This window comes from Triticum aestivum, chromosome 4A, assembly GCF_018294505.1.
Source record: "Triticum aestivum cultivar Chinese Spring chromosome 4A, IWGSC CS RefSeq v2.1, whole genome shotgun sequence".
NCBI classification, from domain to species: Eukaryota; Viridiplantae; Streptophyta; class Magnoliopsida; order Poales; family Poaceae; genus Triticum; species Triticum aestivum.
In genome coordinates this window covers 31,597,417-31,616,433 of record NC_057803.1, presented here as the reverse complement: position 1 = coordinate 31,616,433, position 19,017 = coordinate 31,597,417, and the positions used below count along the sequence as shown (strand labels likewise).

General features: G+C 46.1%; 2 protein-coding genes across 2 annotated transcripts in view; one reads left to right on the top strand and one right to left on the bottom strand.

Moving 5' to 3' along the window:
• LOC123081670 (uncharacterized) overlaps positions 1-2,035 on the top strand; it is a 2,795-nt gene extending 760 nt beyond the window's left edge. The window contains exons 2-5 of the mRNA XM_044504219.1: positions 259-543; positions 629-794; positions 909-1,128; positions 1,713-2,035. Of these exons, the coding sequence (XP_044360154.1) occupies positions 539-543; positions 629-794; positions 909-1,128; positions 1,713-1,972 (651 nt within the window). The 5' untranslated portion in view covers positions 259-538 and the 3' untranslated portion in view covers positions 1,973-2,035. The remainder of the gene's footprint in view (positions 1-258; positions 544-628; positions 795-908; positions 1,129-1,712) is intronic.
• An 11,913-nt stretch (positions 2,036-13,948) lies between these two features.
• On the bottom strand, positions 13,949-16,619 carry LOC123081669 (maternal protein pumilio). Its single transcript, XM_044504218.1, has 5 exons — positions 15,484-16,619; positions 15,127-15,286; positions 14,822-14,985; positions 14,402-14,681; positions 13,949-14,300 (listed from the first exon to the last, which is right to left on the bottom strand). The coding sequence occupies exons 1-5, from the start codon at positions 16,548-16,550 to the stop codon at positions 14,163-14,165; spliced, it is 1,809 nt and encodes a 602-aa protein (XP_044360153.1). The 5' UTR covers positions 16,551-16,619; the 3' UTR covers positions 13,949-14,162.
• Positions 16,620-19,017: the final 2,398 nt, after the last annotated feature.

The window sequence follows — 19,017 nt, the reverse complement described above, 5'->3', positions numbered from 1 at the left end:
CATCTTATTATTATCAAGAAAATAAATTTAAGTCTAAAGGCATGGAGGGCCGGTTGTCGTGTATAGATAGGCACTGAAGAAAAATTAACTCTTCTTTTCCTTTCTCTCAGTGTTCTATTTTATGCATCTCCTATAATTTAAGTTATTCTTGAACTCGTCCAGCGTGTCGTCCAATTCAGACTTGAGCATGCGACACTTTTTTTCCTTTTTCTTTTTTGCTCCCTCTCTACTAACCTTCTGACCATGTGTCCGCTTCAGGTGCGAGTACCCTTCTTATGATGTGCTAGAGTCAAAGAACACCAGCACTTCCTCTTCCTCCACATAGCCAGAGGTGCTAACTCGTGACATCTTGCCAGTGTCAAGGCAATCGTCTCCACCTATTTTCGCTCGCAATCCTTCTGGTTGGCATCTACAATTTTTCATCAGAATAGATGTCGAGGGTTCTTTCCACACGTATCCTAGTTTGGGCGGGCCATTTCAGAGCTTGCAGGAAGCTGAGAACGCTATCACTAGCCATCTTGATGAGTTGCGCTCTCCAATGATGTGAGTTTTCTCAACTTTGTTATGGTTTTTCATCATAATAGAAATTACAATGTACCAACAGATAGAATACTCTGACCTGAACTAGGTGCACAGATGGGCTTTCGGATGCTGAGATTGGTATATTACACGCCCTTCATTGGCCTGATGGCACAAGGAAGAAATCTTCTGAAGGCAATGCAGAACATAGGAATATCAGCTTATTGGTTCAAGCGTTACTAGACAAATACAATGAAGATCATCATCTTTTGGGGGTTTACTCTCTCTCCCTCTTGCCCGCTCTCACTCCCAGTCCTCTTACCAGGATTGTCTTATTTGTTGTTATATTCATGTTCTAATTGCTGACAAAATCCATGCCTCCTTTTCAGGATTTTGCATATGAACTTGATGGTGTTGTTATCTTCCGAGAATTTGTTGAGGGGGGGAAAGTGACTAGGTTCTATCATATCAATCTGGCTACAAAAACCAAAGGAGAAGATGGTTTGCACAGTGGCGTCAACAATCTATTTTTTGCTGAAGTCAGACAAATTAAAGGAGAAAATGTATATGTACTCAGTTGTTTATGTATGGTTAAAGCTACTGACAATGGTATATTTTCCACCTTGTATTAAGTTTTGTTCATACAGTTTGGCCTCACATTTATCTGATTGACGTGTTTGGTTGCTCCTTGTTTCATTTTTACCTTCATCTCATCCACTGTTTAATGTCTAAAATAGTTCACGCCCAGCCATAAAGTAGTGACTTTCTAGTTCCTACAAATGTTTGTTATTTTTCCTGCTTGATTATTTGGTAAGGAAATGACTACTCTATGGTTTTTGTTCCACCTTAGATAACTTCTGTTCATACAATTTGGGGTCACATTTTTTCTGGTTGACCTGTTTGGTTGCTCCTTGTGTCATAGTCCCAGGCTTTACTAAAGTTTAATTACATAAGCTAGGTGGGCAACCATATGTACTGAGAGTCTAAACATGATTCTTTTGCCTAGTTGGTTATTTGGTAATTAAATGATAAATCACGGTATTATTTTCACTTTAGATTAAGTTCTGTTATACAGTTTGGGGTCACATTTATCTGCCCTTCATCTTATTTGTTGTCTTTGAGCTTTTAATATCTAAGGTAGTTCATGCCCAGCCATATGTATTGACTTTTTACACACACTGTTTTTGCCTAAGGCCAATGCTATGGTTGCCTGAGTTATGGAAATGTTGATTTGAGGCACCCTGTTGATACTGATAAATACAAAGGTGGGCACGCTGCCTCGCGCTTACCATGTTGCTGTTTTGATCTACGGTGTGATATTATCCCTGGCATAGATGTACCTGCATACATCGAGGACGAGGAGACTAGGCTGGCAGAGGAGGAGGCTAGGTTAAGATATACTCCCTCCGTTCCACAATGTAGTGCTTCCTCTATCTCCGTGCTTCAACTTTGACCTAAATTTAACTACCAAGACCGATTGCGGCGGGAACAAAAGTTATATCAGTGAATTCGTACTCGAAAGAAGTTTTTAATTATGTAACTTTTTCTCCCGCCGCAGTCGGTCTCGTTTGTTAAATTTATGGTCAAAGTTCGACCCCGGGAAGCGCGGGCGCACTATATTTTGGAATGGAGGGAGTATATACAAGGTACTTTTATATCTTGTGGGGTTAGTCTATTGTGTGGTTTGTATTTTGTGTGGTTGGTATTTTGTGTGGTTGAAATTATTCTCTTTCAGTGCCCTGCTCCGGTAAAATTGGATGGTGCAAGAGTGCGTGCTGGTTTGGCAAAGGGAGAAGATGTTGGTTTGACCAAGGGAGAGTGTGGCCAGGGAAGCGCGAAATATATTGTACCTGCTAGGCGTCGCCTGCTGGTTGGAGTACCCCATCAAGTACGTAGATAAATTTAATTTGATTTAGGTAATGCTTGATCTCACTACTCATCAGTGTCCTCAGTGTTTCATTAGGTCCAAGCATTATAGTATTCTTACAATCTGTACGGTTGCATGTTTCTGCATGGTAATGAATCTTTAGTTTATCAACTAGAATCTGGATCCAAATCTGCCAACTTGTCTTTTCCCATCACTTTGTGGGTTTGCATCGTATTGACATATTATCAAGTGTTAGGGCAATCGATTTCAAATTTCGCTAGACATTGAAGCACTAGTGTCATTTATGATCAATCAACTACCAATGCTCTGAAACCGTATATGGCTGGCTTTTAAATTTGAAGTACAGTGAAGGAGGATGAACTGTTAGAGATGAAACTATATGCTCCTGACATGTTTCATTTAATAACTTCTGTCATCCTACCATTGTTCCCTTTTGGGAGACGATGCTCAATTTGTTTTAATCATAATGCCAAATTGTCAAAAATGAAATTGCATTGATGAGTTTTTTCCTTGATATTGTTGCACTATTTTCAAAACTTGAACTAGCCCGTTGATGTTGCTTGGCATACTATTCTTTAGATTAGTTCATGTTCTTTGGCTATTAATCTCATTGCATGTTTTTGTTGTTTTCTGTAGCTTGTAGTGCCGCATCTTATGAGAATTGCCTTTTTTTCTCGTTCAGTTTCTAGTATCTTGGAGAAGGATTAAACTCCTCATGCACCATAATTTGGGATGTTGTTGCTGCAATAGTAGAATGTATGGACCTGCCATTTACTTTGGACTTGGTTGTAGCTCCTCGGAAGTTTGGTGCTTTGGGTCCGTAATGTGTAACATTTCATATTTTAGTTCCATGGAAGGACTGCATTGGAATTGCCTTTTGCTTTTTAAATGTTGTCAATATTTATGCTTCAGTCTTTCATCGACACATAAGTTTCCATCTAGTTAGCACACATGTGTCGCATCTAATTTTCATCGACACATAATTTCCCAACCTAGTACTACCGGAATAACTGTCTATGCCGACGGCATTTACTATGCCGACAACTTTTTGTCGGGGCCGTCGGCATAGCCGGAGATATGCCTAAGGCCCGCAGAAAGCCGTCAGCATAGAAAAGCCGTTGGCATAGCTGGAGATATGCCTACGGCAGCCGTAGGCATAGAAAAGCCGTCAGCATATCTCCATATATGCCGACGGCAGCCGTAGGCATAGGACGGCCATCCGCATAGACATGGCCGTGGCGACCCCGGGGTTGACGATGGGCTGACGCCGTCAAAGCTATGCAGACGGCCCTGACAGCGGCCGTCGGCATATATTATCTTTATTTTTTATTTTAATTTGTTTTTTAGTTGAAATTTGATTAATTTAAATCTGACTTATCTAAACTTAAATATATACAAATTGTATATTGATTTTGTTGGAAATATGCCCTAGAGGCAATAATAAATTAGTTATTATTATATTTTCTTGTTCATGATAATCGTTTATTATCCATGCTAGAATTGTATTGATAGGAAACTCAGATACATGTGTGGATACATAGACAACACCATGTCCCTAGTAAGCCTCTAGTTGACTAGCTCGTTAATCAATAGATGGTTACGGTTTCCTGACCATGGACATTGGATGTCGTTGATAATGGGATCACATCATTAGGAGAATGATGTGATGGACAAGACCCAATCCTAAGCCTAGCACAAAGATCGTGTAGTTCGTTCGCTAAAGCTTTTCTAATGTCAAGTATCATTTCCTTACACCATGAGATTGTGCAACTTCCGGATACCGTAGGAATACTTTGGGTGTGCCAAACGTCACAACATAACTGGGTGACTATAAAGGTACACTACAGGTATCTCCGAAAGTGTCTGTTGGGTTGGCATGAATCGAGACTGGGATTTGTCACTCCGTGTGACGGAGAGGTATCTCTGGCCCACTCGGTAGGACATCGTCATAATGTGCACAATGTGACCAAGGAGTTGATCACGGGATGATGTGTTACGGAACGAGTAAAGAGACTTGCCGGTAACGAGATTGAACAAGGTATCGAGATACCGACGATCGAGTCTCGGGCAAGTATCGTACTGCTAGACAAAGGGAATTGTATACGGGATTGATTAAGTCCTTGACATCGTGGTTCATCCGATGAGATCATCGTGGAACATGTGGGAGCCAACATGGGTATCCAGATCCTGCTGTTGGTTATTGGCCGGAGAGTCATCTCGGTCATGTCTGCATGTCTCCCAAACCCGTAGGGTCTACACACTTAAGGTTCGGTGACGCTAGGGTTATAGAGATATTAGTATGCGGTAACCCGAAAGTTGTTCGGAGTCCCGGATGAGATCCCGGACGTCACGAGGAGTTCCGGAATGGTCCGGAGATAAAGAATTATATATAGGAAGTGCTATTTCGGCCATCGGGACAAGTTTCGGGGTCACCGGTATTGTACCGGGACCACCGGAAGGGTCCCGGGGGTCCACCGGGTGGGGCCACCTGCCCCGGGGGGCCACATGGGCTGTAGGGGGTGCGCCTTGGCCTACATGGGCCAAGGGCACCAGCCCCTAGAGGCCCATGCGCCAAAGGGACAAGAGGAGGGGAGAGTAAGGCACCTCCGAGGTGCCTTGGGGAGGATGGACTCCTTCCCCCCTTGGCCGCACCCTTCCTTGGAGGAAGGGGCAAGGCTGCGCCCTCCCCCTCTCCCTTGGCCCTATATATAGTGGGGGGAAGGGAGGGCAACCATACCTAAGCCCTGGCGCCTCCCTCTCCCTCCCATGACACATCTCCCTTCTCCCGCAGCGCTTGGCGAAGCCTTGTTGGAATCCCGCTACTTCCACCACCACGCCGTCGTGCTGTTGGATCTCCATCAACCTCTCCTTTCCCCTTGCTGGATCAAGAAGGAGGAGACGTCGCTGCTCCGTACGTGTGTTGAACGCGGAGGTGCCGTCCGTTCGGCGCTAGGATCATCGGTGATTTGGATCACGACGAGTACGACTCCATCAACCCCGTTCTCTTGAACGCTTCCGCGCGCGATCTACAAGGGTATGTAGATCCACTCCTCCCTCGTTGCTAGATGACTCCATAGATAGATCTTGGTGACATGTAGGAAAATTTTGAATTTATGCTACGTTACCCAGCAGTGGCATCATGAGCTAGGTCTAGGTGTAGTTCCTATGCACGAGTAGAACACAAAGTAGTTGTGGGCGTTGATTCTGTTCAATATGCTTACCGTTACTAGTCCAATCTTGTTTCGACGGTATTGTGGGATGAAGCGGCCCGGACCGACCTTACACGTACTCTTACATGAGACTGGTTCCACCGACATACATGCACTAGTTGCATAAGGTGGCTAGCGGGTGTCTATCTCTCCCACTTTAGTCGGAACGGATTCAATGAAAAGGGTCCTTATGAAGGGTAAATAGCAATTGGCATATCACGTTGTGGTTTTTGCGTAGGTAAGAAACGTTCTTGCTAGAAACCCATAGCAGCCATGTAAAACATGCAAACAACAATTAGAGGACGTCTAACTTGTTTTTGCAGGGTATGCCTTGTGATGTGATATGGCCAAAAGGATGTGATGAATGATATATGTGATGTATGAGATTGATCATGTTCTTGTAATAGGAATCACGACTTGCATGTCGATGAGTATGACAACCGGCAGGAGCCATAGGAGTTGTCTTAATTTATTTATGACCTGCGTGTCAACATAAACGTCATGTAATTACTTTACTTTATTGCTAACCGTTAGCTGTAGAAGTAGAAGTAATAGTTGGCGAGACAACTTCATGAAGACACGATGATGGAGATCATGATGATGGAGATCATGGTGTCATGCCGGTGACGATGATGATCATGGAAGCCCCGAAGATGGAGATCAAAAGGAGCAACATGATATTGGCCATATCATGTCACTGTTTGATTGCATGTGATGTTTATCATGTTTATACATCTTATTTGCTTAGAAAGACGGTAGTAAATAAGATGATCCCTTATTAAAATTTCAAGAAAGTGTTCCCCCTAACTGTGCACCGTTGCGACAGTTCGTTGTTTCGAAGCACCACGTGATGATCGGGTGTGATAGATTCTAACGTTCACATACAACGGGTGTAAGACAGATTTACACACGCGAAACACTTAGGTTGACTTGACGAGCCTAGCATGTGTACAGACATGGCCTCGGAACACAGAAGACCGAAAGGTCGAGCATGAGTCGTATGGTAGATACGATCAGCATGAAGATGTTCACCGATGTTGACTAGTCCGTCTCACGTGATGATCGGACACGGCCTAGTTGACTCGGATCATGTAATCACTTAGATGACTAGAGGGATGTCTATCTGAGTGGGAGTTCATAAGATGAACTTAATTATCCTGAACATAGTCAAAAAGGATTTTGCAAATTATGTCGTAACTCGCGCTTCAGTTCTACTGTTTAGATATGTTCCTAGAGAAAAAATTAGTTGAAAGTTGATAGTAGCAATTATGCGGACTAGGTCCGTAAACTGAGGATTGTCCTCATTGCTTCATAGAAGGCTTATGTCCTTAATGCACCGCTCAGTGTGCTGAACCTCGAACGTCGTCTATGGATGTTCGAACATCTGACATACACATTTTGATAACTACGTGATAGTTCAGTTAAATGGCTTAGAGTTGAGGCACCGAAGATGTTTTGAAACGTCACGAAACATATGAGATGTTTCGAGGGCTGAAATTGGGATTTCAGGCTCGTGCCCACGTCAAGAGGTATAAGACCTCCGACGATTTTCTTAGCCTGCAAACTAAGGGAGAAAAGCTCAATTGTTGAACTTGTGCTCAGATTGTCTGAGTACAACAATCGCTTGAATCGAGTGGGAGTTGATCTTTCAGATGAGATAGTGATGCTTCTCCGAAGTCATTACCACCAAGCTGCTAGAGCTTCGTGATGAACTATAATATATCAGGGACATATATGATGATCCTTGAGATATTCACGATGTTTGACACCACAAAAGTAGAAATCAAGAAGGAGCATCAATTGTTGATGGTTGGTGAAACCACTAGTTTCAAGAAGGGCAAGGGAAAGAAGGGATACTTCATGAAACGGCAATTCAGCTGCTGCTCTAGTGAAGAAACCCAAGGTTGAACCCAAACCCGAGACTAAGTGCTTCTGTAATAAGGGGAACAGCCACTGGAGCAGAATTACCCTAGATACTTGGTAGATGAGAAGGCTGGCAAGGTCGATAGAAGTATATTGGATATACATTGTGTTGATGTGTACTTTACTAGTACTCCTAGTAGCACCAGGGTATTAGATACCGGTTCGGTTGCTAAGTGTTAGTAACTCGAAATAAAAGCTACGGAATAAACGGAGACTAGCTAAAGGTGAGCTGACGATATGTGTTGGAAGTGTTTCCAATGTTGATATGATCAAGCATCGCACGCTCCCTCTACCATCGAGATTGGTGTTTGCATTGAGCATAGACATGATTGGATTATGTCTATCGCAATACGGTTATTCATTTAAAGAGAATAATGGTTACTCTGTTTATTTGAATAATACCTTCAATGGTCTTACACCTGAAATGAATGGTTTATTGAATCTCGATCGTAGTGATACACATGTTCATGCCAAAAGATATAGGATAGTAATGATAGTACCACCTACTTGTGGCACTGCCACGTAAGTCATATCGGTGTAAAACGCATGAAGAAGCTCCATGTTGATGGATCTTTGGGCTCACTCGTTTTTGAAAAGTTTGAGACATGCGAACCATGTCTATTGGTGTATATGCATGAAGAAACTCCATGCAAATGGACCGTTTGGACTCACTTGATTTTGAATCACTTGAGGCATGAAAATCATACCACATGGGCAAGATGACTGAAAGCCTCGTTTTCAGTAAAATGGAACTAGAAAGCAACTTGTTGGAAGTAATACATTTTGATGTGTGCAGTCCAATGAGTGCTGAGGCATGTAGTGGATATCGTTATGTTCTTACTTCACAGATGATTTGAGTAGATATTGAGTATATTTACTTGATGAATCACGAGTCTGAATTATTGAAAGGTTCAAGTAATTTCAGGGTGAAGTTGAAAGATCGTCGTGACAAGAGGATAAAATGTCTATGATATGATCGTAGAGATGAATATCTGAATTACGAGTTTGGCACAGAATTAAGACATTGTGGAAATTGTTTCACAACTAATACAGCCTGGAACACCATAGTGTGATGGTGTGTCCGAACATCATAACTGCACCCTATTGGATATGATGCATACCATGATGTCTCTTATCGAATTACCACGATAGTTTATGGGTTAGGCATTAGAGACAACCACATTCACTTTAAAAGGGGCACCACGTAATTCCGATGAGATGACACTGTATGAACTATGGTTTAGAGAAACCTAAGCTGTCATTTCTTAAAAGTTTGGGGCTGCGATGCTTATGTGAAAAGGTTTCAGGCTGATAAGCTCAAACCCAAAGCGGATAAATGCATCTTCATAGGACACCCAAAACAGTTGGGTATACCTCCTGTCTCAGATTCGAAAGCAATAAGGGATTGTTTCTAGAATCGGGTCCTTTCTCGAGGAAAAGTTTCTCTCGAAAGAATTGAGTGGGAGGATGGTGGAGACTTGATGAGGTTATTGAACCGCCTCTTCAACTAGTGTGTGGCAGGGCACAGGGAGTTGTTCCTGTGGCACCTACACCAATTGAAGTGGAAGCTTATGATAGTGATCATGAAACTTCAGATCAAGTCACTACCAAACCTCGTGGGATGACAAGGATGCATACTACTTCAGAGTGGTACGTAATCCTGTCTTGGAAGTCATGTTGCTAGACAACAATGAACCTACGAGCCATGGAGAAGCGATGGCGGGCCCGGATTCCGATAAATGGCTCGAGGCCATAAAATCCGAGATAGAATCCATGTATGAAAACAAAGTGTAGACTTTGGAAGAACTACTTGATGGTCGTAAGGCTATTAGGTACATGTGGATTTTAAAAGGAAGACAGACAATGATGGTAAGTGTCACCATTGAGAAAGCTCGACTTGTCGTTAAGATGTTCCCCGACAAGTTCAAGGAGTTGACTACGATGAGACTTTCTCACTCGTAGCGATGCTAAGAGTCTGTTGGAATTATATTAGCGATTACTGCATTATTTATGAAATCTTGCAGATAGGATGTCAAAACATTGTTTCCTCGACGATTTTCTTGAGGAAAGGTTGTATGTGATACAACCGGAAGGTTTTGTCAATCCTGAAAGATGCTAATAAGTATGCAAAGCTCCAGCAATCCTTCTAAGGACTGGAGTAAGCATCTCGGAGTTGGAATGTATGCTTTGATGAGATGATCAAAGATTTTGGGTTTATACAAAGTTTATGAGAAACTTGTATTTCCAAAGAAGTGAGTGGGAGCACTATAGAATTTTTGATGAGTATATGTTGTTGACATATTATGGATCAGAAATGATGTAGAATTTCTGGAAAGCATATAGGGTTATTTGGAAAGTGTTTTTCAATGGAAAGCCTGGATTAAGCTGCTTGAACATTAAGCATCAAGATCTATAAGGATAGATCAAAACGCTTAATGGTACTTTCAAATGAGCACATACCTTGACATGATCTTGAAGGTGTTCAAGATGGATCAGTCAAAGAAGGAGTTCTTGCCTGAGTTGTAAGGTATGAAGTTAAGGCTTAAAGCTCGACCACGGCAGAATAAAGAGAAAGGATGAAGGTCGTCCCCTATGCTTAAGACATAGGCTCTACAGTATGCTAAGCTGTGTACCGCACCTGAAATGTGCCTTGCCATGAGTCAGTCAAGGGGTACAAGAGTGATCTAAGAATGGATCACAGGACAGCGGTCAAAGTTATCCTTAGTAACTAGTGGACTAAGGAATTTTCTCGATTATGGAGGTGGTAAAAGAGTTCGACGTAAAGAGTTACGTCGATGCAAGCTTAACACCTATCCGGATAGCTCTGAGTAGAGATACCGGATACGTATAATGGAGCAACAATTTAGAATAGCTCCAAGTAGAACAGTTATTTGGAATAGCTCCAAATGTAGCATAGTAGTTGCATCTACAAGATGACATAGAAATTTGCGAAGTACATACGGATCTGAAAGATTCAGACCCTTGACTATAACATCTCTCACAAGCATAACATGTTCAAACACAGAACTCATCGAGTGTTAATCACATGGAAATGTGAACTAGATTATTGACTCTAGTAAACTCTTTGGGTGTTAGTCACATGGGGATGTGACCTTGAGTGTTAATCACATATCGATGTGAACTGGATTATTGACTCTAGCGCAAGTGGGAGACTGTTGGAAATATGCCCTAGAGGCAATAATAAATTAGTTATTATTATATTTCCTTGTTCATGATAATCGTTTATTATCCATGCTAGAATTGTATTGATAGGAAACTCAGATACATGTGTGGATACATAGACAACACCATGTCCCTAGTAAGCCTCTAGTTGACTAGCTCGTTAATCAATAGATGGTTACGGTTTCCTGACCATGGACATTGGATATCGTTGATAACGGGATCACATCATTAGGAGAATGATGTGATGGACAAGACCCAATCCTAAGCCTAGCTCAAAGATCGTGTAGTTCGTTCGCTAAAGCTTTTCTAATGTCAAGTATCATTTCCTTAGACCATGAGATTGTGCAACTCCCGGATACCGTAGGAATACTTTGGGTGTGCCAAACGTCACAACATAACTGGGTGACTATAAAGGTACACTACAGGTATCTCCGAAAGTGTTTGTTGGGTTGGCACGAATCGAGACTGGGATTTGTCACTCCATGTGACGGAGAGGTATCTCTGGGCCCACTCGGTAGGACATCGTCATAATGTGCACAATGTGATCAAGGAGTTGATCACGGGATGATGTGTTATGGAACGAGTAAAGAGACTTGCCGGTAACGAGATTGAACAAGGTATCGGGATACCGACGATCGAATCTCAGGCAAGTATCGTACCGCTAGACAAAGGGAATTGTATACGGGATTGATTAAGTCCTTGACATCATGGTTCATCCGATGAGATCATCGTGGAACATGTGGGAGCCAACATGGGTATCCAGATCCCGCTGTTGGTTATTGGCCGGAGAGTCATCTCGGTCATGTCTGCATGTCTCCCAAACCCGTAGGGTCTACACACTTAAGGTTCGGTGATGCTAGGGTTATAGAGATATTAGTATGCGGTAACCCTAAAGTTGTTCGGAGTCCCGGATGAGATCCCGAACGTCGCGAAGAGTTCCGGAATGGTTCGGAGGTAAAGAATTATATATAGGAAGTGCTATTTCGGCCATCGGGACAAGTTTCGGGGTCACCGGTATTGTACCGGGACCACCGGAAGGGTCCCAGGGGTCCACCGGGTGGGGCCACCTGCCCCGGGGGGCCACATGGGCTGTAGGGGGTGCGCCTTGGCCTACATGGGCCAAGGGCACCAGCCCCTAGAGGCCCATGCGCCAAAGGGACAAGAGGAGGGGAGAGTCCTAAAGGGGGAAGGCACCTCCGAGGTGCCTTGGGGAGGATGGACTCCTCCCCCCTTGGCCGCACCCTTCCTTGGAGGAAGGGGCAAGGCTGCACCCTCCCCCTCTCCCTTGGCCCCATATATAGTGGGGGGAAGGGAGGGCAACCATACCTAAGCCCTGGCGCCTCCCTCTCCCTCCCATGACACATCTCCCTCCTTCCGCAGCGCTTGGCGAAGCCCTGTTAGAATCCCGCTACTTCCACCACCACGCCGTCGTGCTGTTGGATCTCCATCAACCTCTCCTTTCCCCTTGCTGGATCAAGAAGGAGGAGACGTCGCTGCTCCGTACGTGTGTTGAACGCGGAGGTGCCGTCCGTTCGGTGCTAGGATCATCGGTGATTTGGATCACGACGAGTACGACTCCATCAACCCCGTTCTCTTGAACGCTTCCGCGTGCGATCTACAAGGGTATGTAGATCCATTCCTCCCTCGTTGCTAGATGACTCCATAGATAGATCTTGGTGACACGTAGGAAAATTTTGAATTTATGCTACGTTACCCAACAGATTTGGGGTAGAATTTTCCATAGATTATGAATATCCGGTTTGTTTTTGCTTTTGAGTATGTTAGAAATGTGACCTCATGTAATTTTGCAAATAAGTCCTTGTACTTTGTTAAAATCACAAGTAATTGATACTTGCGTCATTTTGATAACTTTTATATGGTTTTTTATCGGAATCTTGAAAGGATTCTGTTGCTATACTATGTTTTCAAATTTGAACAAACTAAAACCATGTTTGCTTCAGATTTACAGAAAACACAGTTTTGTTCTGACTTTTTTGTATATTTTTCATTCTTTGGCCAAATGAGACAAAAATTTATATCTACATATGGGTTGACCTACAGAAATTTAGAGCCGGAGGGAATCTAGTGATGGGTTGGGCCCGGACCATGTTCGGGCATGCTCCTATGGGTTGACCTATCACAATTGGGTGGAAGAGTCCATTGGTCAAAGGCTGTCCAGTGAAAGTCAAAGGCGTAGATCTCTGGGTTAACGGGGCTAGGGTTTGGTCGGTCGGGTGCCACCAAAATATCACACCAGGTCCTCTTACATGTCTGAAAGTGTTCTGGCATGCAGAGACGTCCGTCGCACAGCTCCGAGGTGTGGCCCCCCTCATCACGGACGACACTGCCACCATCATTGGAGGGGGGAAACGTGCGTGTCAGGTCGAGCTGGAGGGAATCTAGTGGTGAGCTGGGCCCAGACTATGTTTGGGAATGTTCCTATGGGCTGACCTATCACAACCAGGTGGAAAAGCCTATTGGTCAGAGGCCATCCGATGAAAGTAAAAGGCGTAGATCTTCGGGTCAACGGAGGCAGGGTTAGGCCGGTCGGGGGCCTTGGGGGTGTCATGCAATGTCCTAGAACGTGTCATGCAAAAGTCCCCTTTGAGTGCACGAGAAGTTTCGAGGTCAACGGAGCAACAGGCAGCACATTTCATTCACAAACCAGACATGTTCTCTCTCGATAGCTAGATACTAACTCGGAGATGCCGTAGTTTACAAGCGGCCTCCGGTCAGGCTTCTGCGAAATGCGCTCAAACTTTTACCACACCCTAAAAGGGACATACGAAGACATTGTGCCAGGTCCCGAGGATTTCCAGCATCGTATGATTTTCCATGGATTTTTACGGCTTAATCTGGCATGCCGCCGAGTACATTAGCCCGCCATGGTGGGGCTCCTCCTTTGGTTGCACTAGGCCTACGCATACTGAAAAGACATCGTATATGATTTTACAAACCACTTCTGGACATCATTTCAGGTGGCTGTCGTACATATCTGCAATTTCCTGCATTGAAACGCTATGAATGCAGTTGCCTCAAACATTCCAGGCGGGCCCGAAAAATGCCTCAAATAGCCCACTTGCGCCCCTTTTGCCTTTTTGGGCCAGCAAAAAGTGAATCCTGTTAAGACGTTTACAACGGTACTCCCTTGTATTTCTGGACAGAGAGAGTATAAGCTAGGTCTCGAAAATGGAATTTGCTAAGGAAGCTGAAACCTTCTTCTGCGTGAAATATCATCGGCAATCCTTAAACCACCAGCAGAACAAAAAAGTGACGGCCATTTCATCCTAATTTCGAGAAATACTGTAGTAGTACTCCTTAACAAATTTATAAGACCATCAGGACCTTGAGAATGTTATTTACAGCAGCGTTCCAAATCAGGCTCGCACTCGACATTCGACACCATGTCCACATCTAGAACCGAACTACAGAAACGATAGCTACGACAGCCCCATCCGGTCTACGGACTTCATCACCCGCTTCGCGTTAGTCTTCTCCAGGTCAGGCCCCACGTGGGCCGCCGATGCGCGCCGGATCCTCTGGGCCAGCTCCCACCCCCAGCGCTCCTTCCTGAAGCGCTGCGCCATGCTCACAACAAGTCGTCGTCACTATCAGACGGGCATCCGGCCAGGGAGCAAACAAATAGATGCATGGACACGGCGATGGGTGCTCTACTTACAGGAGTTTCGGCCGTGTCGAGCAGGCGGCTGAGGAGGCGACTGCCGAAGCGGTTCTTCACCAGCCCGGCGAGCTGTGTATCGCCCAGCCGTTCAAGCTCCTGGATCAGACGCCGCAGCAGCTCGCCCCGGTAATCGCCGGTCTTCAGGATGCAAGACTGCAGGACGTAGTGCCCGTAGTGGTGGCAGGACAGACTGGCGACTTCCGTCATGAGCTGATCCACGACGGCGTACTGTACACCTATGTCCCCGTGCTCCAGGACGCCCTGCATGAAGTAGTTGCTGCATGCGGGGTACCGATCGAGAGACCTCTGTCAGTTTTAGCTTGGCATTCAGTTCAGACTTCAGAGCTCAGAGCGGGCCGGTAATCGAACGAAAGTTCAGAATCATCGAGAAGGTTGACGCGAGGATTGAGAATTAACCTGTATTGGCCCTTGGCCATGTCTATGGCGCCTTCACATATCACCTTCTCGAAGTCCTTGAGCTCGTCGGCTCGCGCGTTCCTGAAGCATACTGCCAGGCACCTCGACCCGTACTCTGACTCCAGCTTGTCATTGATGGTGTCCAGGGCGTGCCGGATCAGAGCCTGAAACCAAAAGAAAGTAAACCCCGATCAATACACATGTCATGTAGGCGTAGTAGCGCACTGTGCACAGAGCCAAACAAAATGCAGAGATAGTCAAGCATATGTATGTTGCGTCCATGAAAATTCTGCATCACCAATTACCTTGGTCACCTCGTAAGGCATCGTGGTGAAACAGTGGGCAATCAGTTCGTCCCCTCCGGCCTCGTCCATCACGCGCTCATTCACGAAGCTGCCGACGAGCCGCTCGGACAGGTCCCAATGCCGCGCCACCTCCGCAATGAGCATCTTCAGAGATGTCACCCTGCATTGCATTGCACCAGGCAACACAAGTTCAGCAGCAGGTTTTCGCCACACACAAGACACAACTCTAGTACCATACTCATACTAGTAGTAACTGGAGTTTGGACTTTGGACATGCGATTCACAATGGTAAAATTACTTCTGATCAAACTGGTAGCACTGAAATAGCAGGGAGGAGTCGTTGATCGGTGAACGTACCCGTCGTTGGACCTCGAGACGAGGCTGGGCGTGACGGCGGCCTCCACGATGCTGCGGAGCTCCTCGTACCGCCAGCGGCAGATGCGCAGCAGCGTGGCGAACACCGCATGCCCCTGCCTGTTCCCCATGATCTCGTGCGCGCGGTGCACGAACCAGCCGAGCACCCTGTGGCGTATCTCCTTGTCACCCTGCTCCAGCAGTTGGACCACGAACGCCGAGCAGGACATCAGCAGCTGCTCAAGCGTCATCGGGGAACGGAGCGACTCCAATCGGATCTTCTCCAGCCTCGAGTCTTGGTGAATCGGTGGTTCTGGCGCCCCCGAGTGCGAGCTCCGGGTCTCCTCCCCTGCATGGCGTTGCGGCGGCTGCGGCCAGGTCTGCGGCGCGTAGAACAAACCGACTCCGGACGGTCGCGCGGTGCCAACTGGAGCGGCACTGCTCGAGGAGGTCCCGCGCCGCCCGTAGAACAGCTCGACTGCGGACGGTCGCGCGGTGCCAGCTGGAGCGGCGCCGCTCGAGGAGGTCTCGCGCCGCCCGTAGAACAGGTCCACTGCGGAGGGTCGCGCGGTGCCAACTGGAGCGGTGCCGCTCGAGGAGGTCTCGCTTCCCCCGTAGAGGCGCTGCGCCGACCCAAACTGCGGGTGCAGCGGCGGGATCGGTCCCTGCTGCCGCTGTATCGACGAGACGACCGAGGCGCCGCCGCGCGTCGTCTCGTCGTCGTGGACGCGGGGGTGCGGGGGCGTGGGATGGGCCGACGCGTAGCCGTACACGGCGCTCCGGGACGCGTCCACCCGCACGCGGCGCGGCGAATCCCTCAAGTACAGCTCCCGCATCCTTCGTCCCTGCGACTCGAGCTCGGAGGGGAACGCGTCCGCCTCATGATCCACAGGCAGGCTCGTCTCCCGCAGCGGCACGGGCGGAATCACGTGCCCCTGCTGCTGCTGCGGCGGCGGCGGCCGCAGCGACGACGACGAGGACGGGGTCTCCCCGCGGTAGGCAGCGCCGTGGGAGGGCGCGGGGCGGGACGGCTTGCTTGGGGAGCCCACCTTGTGCTTGCTCGGATCCATGGCTTGTACTACTAGTTTCGATTGCTCTGGGGTTTCGGCTTGCTAGGATTTGGGGGGAATGGAGGTTGAATGAATTGGGCGAGCGTGTTTATATAGTGGCAGAGAGGCGGCGGCCGGGGTGGGAGGAGGAGGAGGAGGACACCCGGCCGATTTACACGGGGAGGAGTGGGGCCGGCCAGTAGGCACGGCACCTTACCAACTGAAGTTCGTTACTAATTAATAAAGATCTAACGGAAATCATAATGAACAAACACCTGGATCGCTCTATAAGATTACCAAGATCTGATCATCATATAATTGCGTCATTGACAGACACGTTCACCACATGGTCAACCAGACAGTTTCGGTAACATTTGGGGTACTCACCGAGAACCATTCCCTTCTAAAAAAACATTCCATAATTTTAGTACACCTTTTACAAAAAGATCTAAATCTAATACTCCCTTCGTTTTTATTTACTCCGCATATTAGAATTGACTGAAGTCAAACTTCCTAAAATTTGACCAAGTTTATAGAAAAGAATATAAATATTTACCATAACAAATCTATATGATGTGGAAGTATATTCAATAATGAATCTAATGATATTGATTTATTATTGTATATGTTAATATTTTTGTCTACAAACTTTGTGAAAGTTTAGAAAGTTTGACTTTGACCAAAGCTAATATGAGGAGTAAGTAAAATCGGAGGGAGTATAAAAGTTCATTGGAAGTACAAAGCAGTCGAAACATAATAAAATCGAGGTCCCTAAGCCACCTAACGACCATTGTTGCCGTCAGAACGAGCCGTAGCCACACGCCGCTATCGTTGATCCAATACCGGAGCTGGTGTGATATTGTCAATGGCAGAAGAGTGCGTGCCCCTAAGGATCAACACCTCGGAACCGTAGTTCTCGTTGTTGAACCCTTGTATTGATCAGAAGAACCCGCTACCAGATCTCATCATAGCGTACGCACAATGAGAAACCCTCACCTCGCCTAGACTTAATAGCCAGACCGACTTAGCATGGAGCCTGCATTGGCGGGAACAACATGCCAATGGATGATGTAGCTTCTCTTGGGATGGAGCCATCCCTGATTGGGGTGGTCATGATTGTCTGTTCATTGCTAGACACAACGACAGTACCCTTATAAGTTGAGATGATGAGATGTGATGATCTTTTGCCCGATTGGGGAGCTATGATTTATATATGTGGTATGAGAGATCAATTCCATCGAGCAGGTATCTTGGATAAACATCTTGGATCTTGATATTTGGTTTATCATGGCAGCCATGATAAGCATCTCAGCTTTTGTGGGTAAAGTGTGCAGCCTCATCAATGTGTAAAACTATTTGAATAATGGTGTACATGGTCGACGAGCTAGCACGTCCAACTTTGCTAGAATCTGAGTTGTGGTTTACAAAACTGTTTTCATGAAAAAGTGGGCTGGTTAAGGGCAATTCTAACCGATCCCCTAAAAATAAATGAGTAAAACGACAGGGTAAACCTTAGTGGAGTAAATTTACTCCACTAAGTTTTGGTCGTTTCTAGCCGATCCCCTAAACTTAGTGGAGTAAAAAAAATTCCATTTGCATCACATATTTGGCCACCGAAACACATTTCCTTGCTTTTTTATTTCATTCAACAATACTGGAGTACATAATTCACTAATTCTTCGCCACGAGAGCAAGACCAAAGAAGACAAAAACCCCAATTAGACATTTTAGAAGATATCCAACTTCCATAACTGCTCTCACTAGTTGGATTAATATCTTCTCTATGCCTTCATTGTTGATCTACATAGTTCTTGAGCTTCGAAACTTCTTTCTTCTTCGATTCTAAAGAAGTAGATGTTGTTTCACATCTAATCTCATCTCTAGCCTCAATTCTAGCAACGAGTGCACAAAACATCTATCAATTTTCATGTTATCAATGGATCGATGTATTCTTCTTCCCAATACCAAAACTTGCATCCATCCTATACACATAGCTAGATGAGCAAACAATGAGCTATCGAAATTGCGTCGAATGCGGTGAACAACCGAATCAAAACAAGCACATACCCCATCATTTGTGCACTCGAAGAACACCCATCCGGAGTGTTTTGGCGTGGTAGAAACTCGGTGCACCACCTTTCACGTGCAATCATCACGCTGTATGACCGGCATCGGCGAGCCGGTAAGCCGCTGCACCAGTGTCGAGCCCGGGCATGTATTTGCCGGTGAACCTCCGACGGGAGAGATTTGAGTGGCTAGGGGAGGAACCGGTACTTGCATGCGGCCCGAAGGCATTGCCGTGGTTATGCGGTTGGCTTCTTGGCCAATCCATGGCAAGGCGCAGCCGAGGGCGGACGGAATCGCCAAATCCCGAGGCGGCGGCGGCGGCCGCAAATCCACCGGTTTTTCGCCGGCCACAGGACGAGGCTGCGCAAATCCAAGTGGCAGGGGACAGTGGCGGAGCCTACTGAGCATCCCCGGGGGCGGC

Bases quoted from the DNA above. Each gene is read 5' to 3' on its own strand.
- LOC123081669 (XM_044504218.1), bottom strand. From the start codon at position 16,550: ATGGATCCGAGCAAGCACAAGGTGGGCTCCCCAAGCAAGCCGTCCCGC. The intron at 14,986-15,126 runs GTAATTGGTGAT...TTTTGGTTTCAG, and splicing joins TGCCTTACGAGGTGACCAAG to GCTCTGATCCGGCACGCCCT. The intron at 14,301-14,401 runs GTAAGTAGAGCA...AGCATGGCGCAG, and splicing joins TCGACACGGCCGAAACTCCT to CGCTTCAGGAAGGAGCGCTG.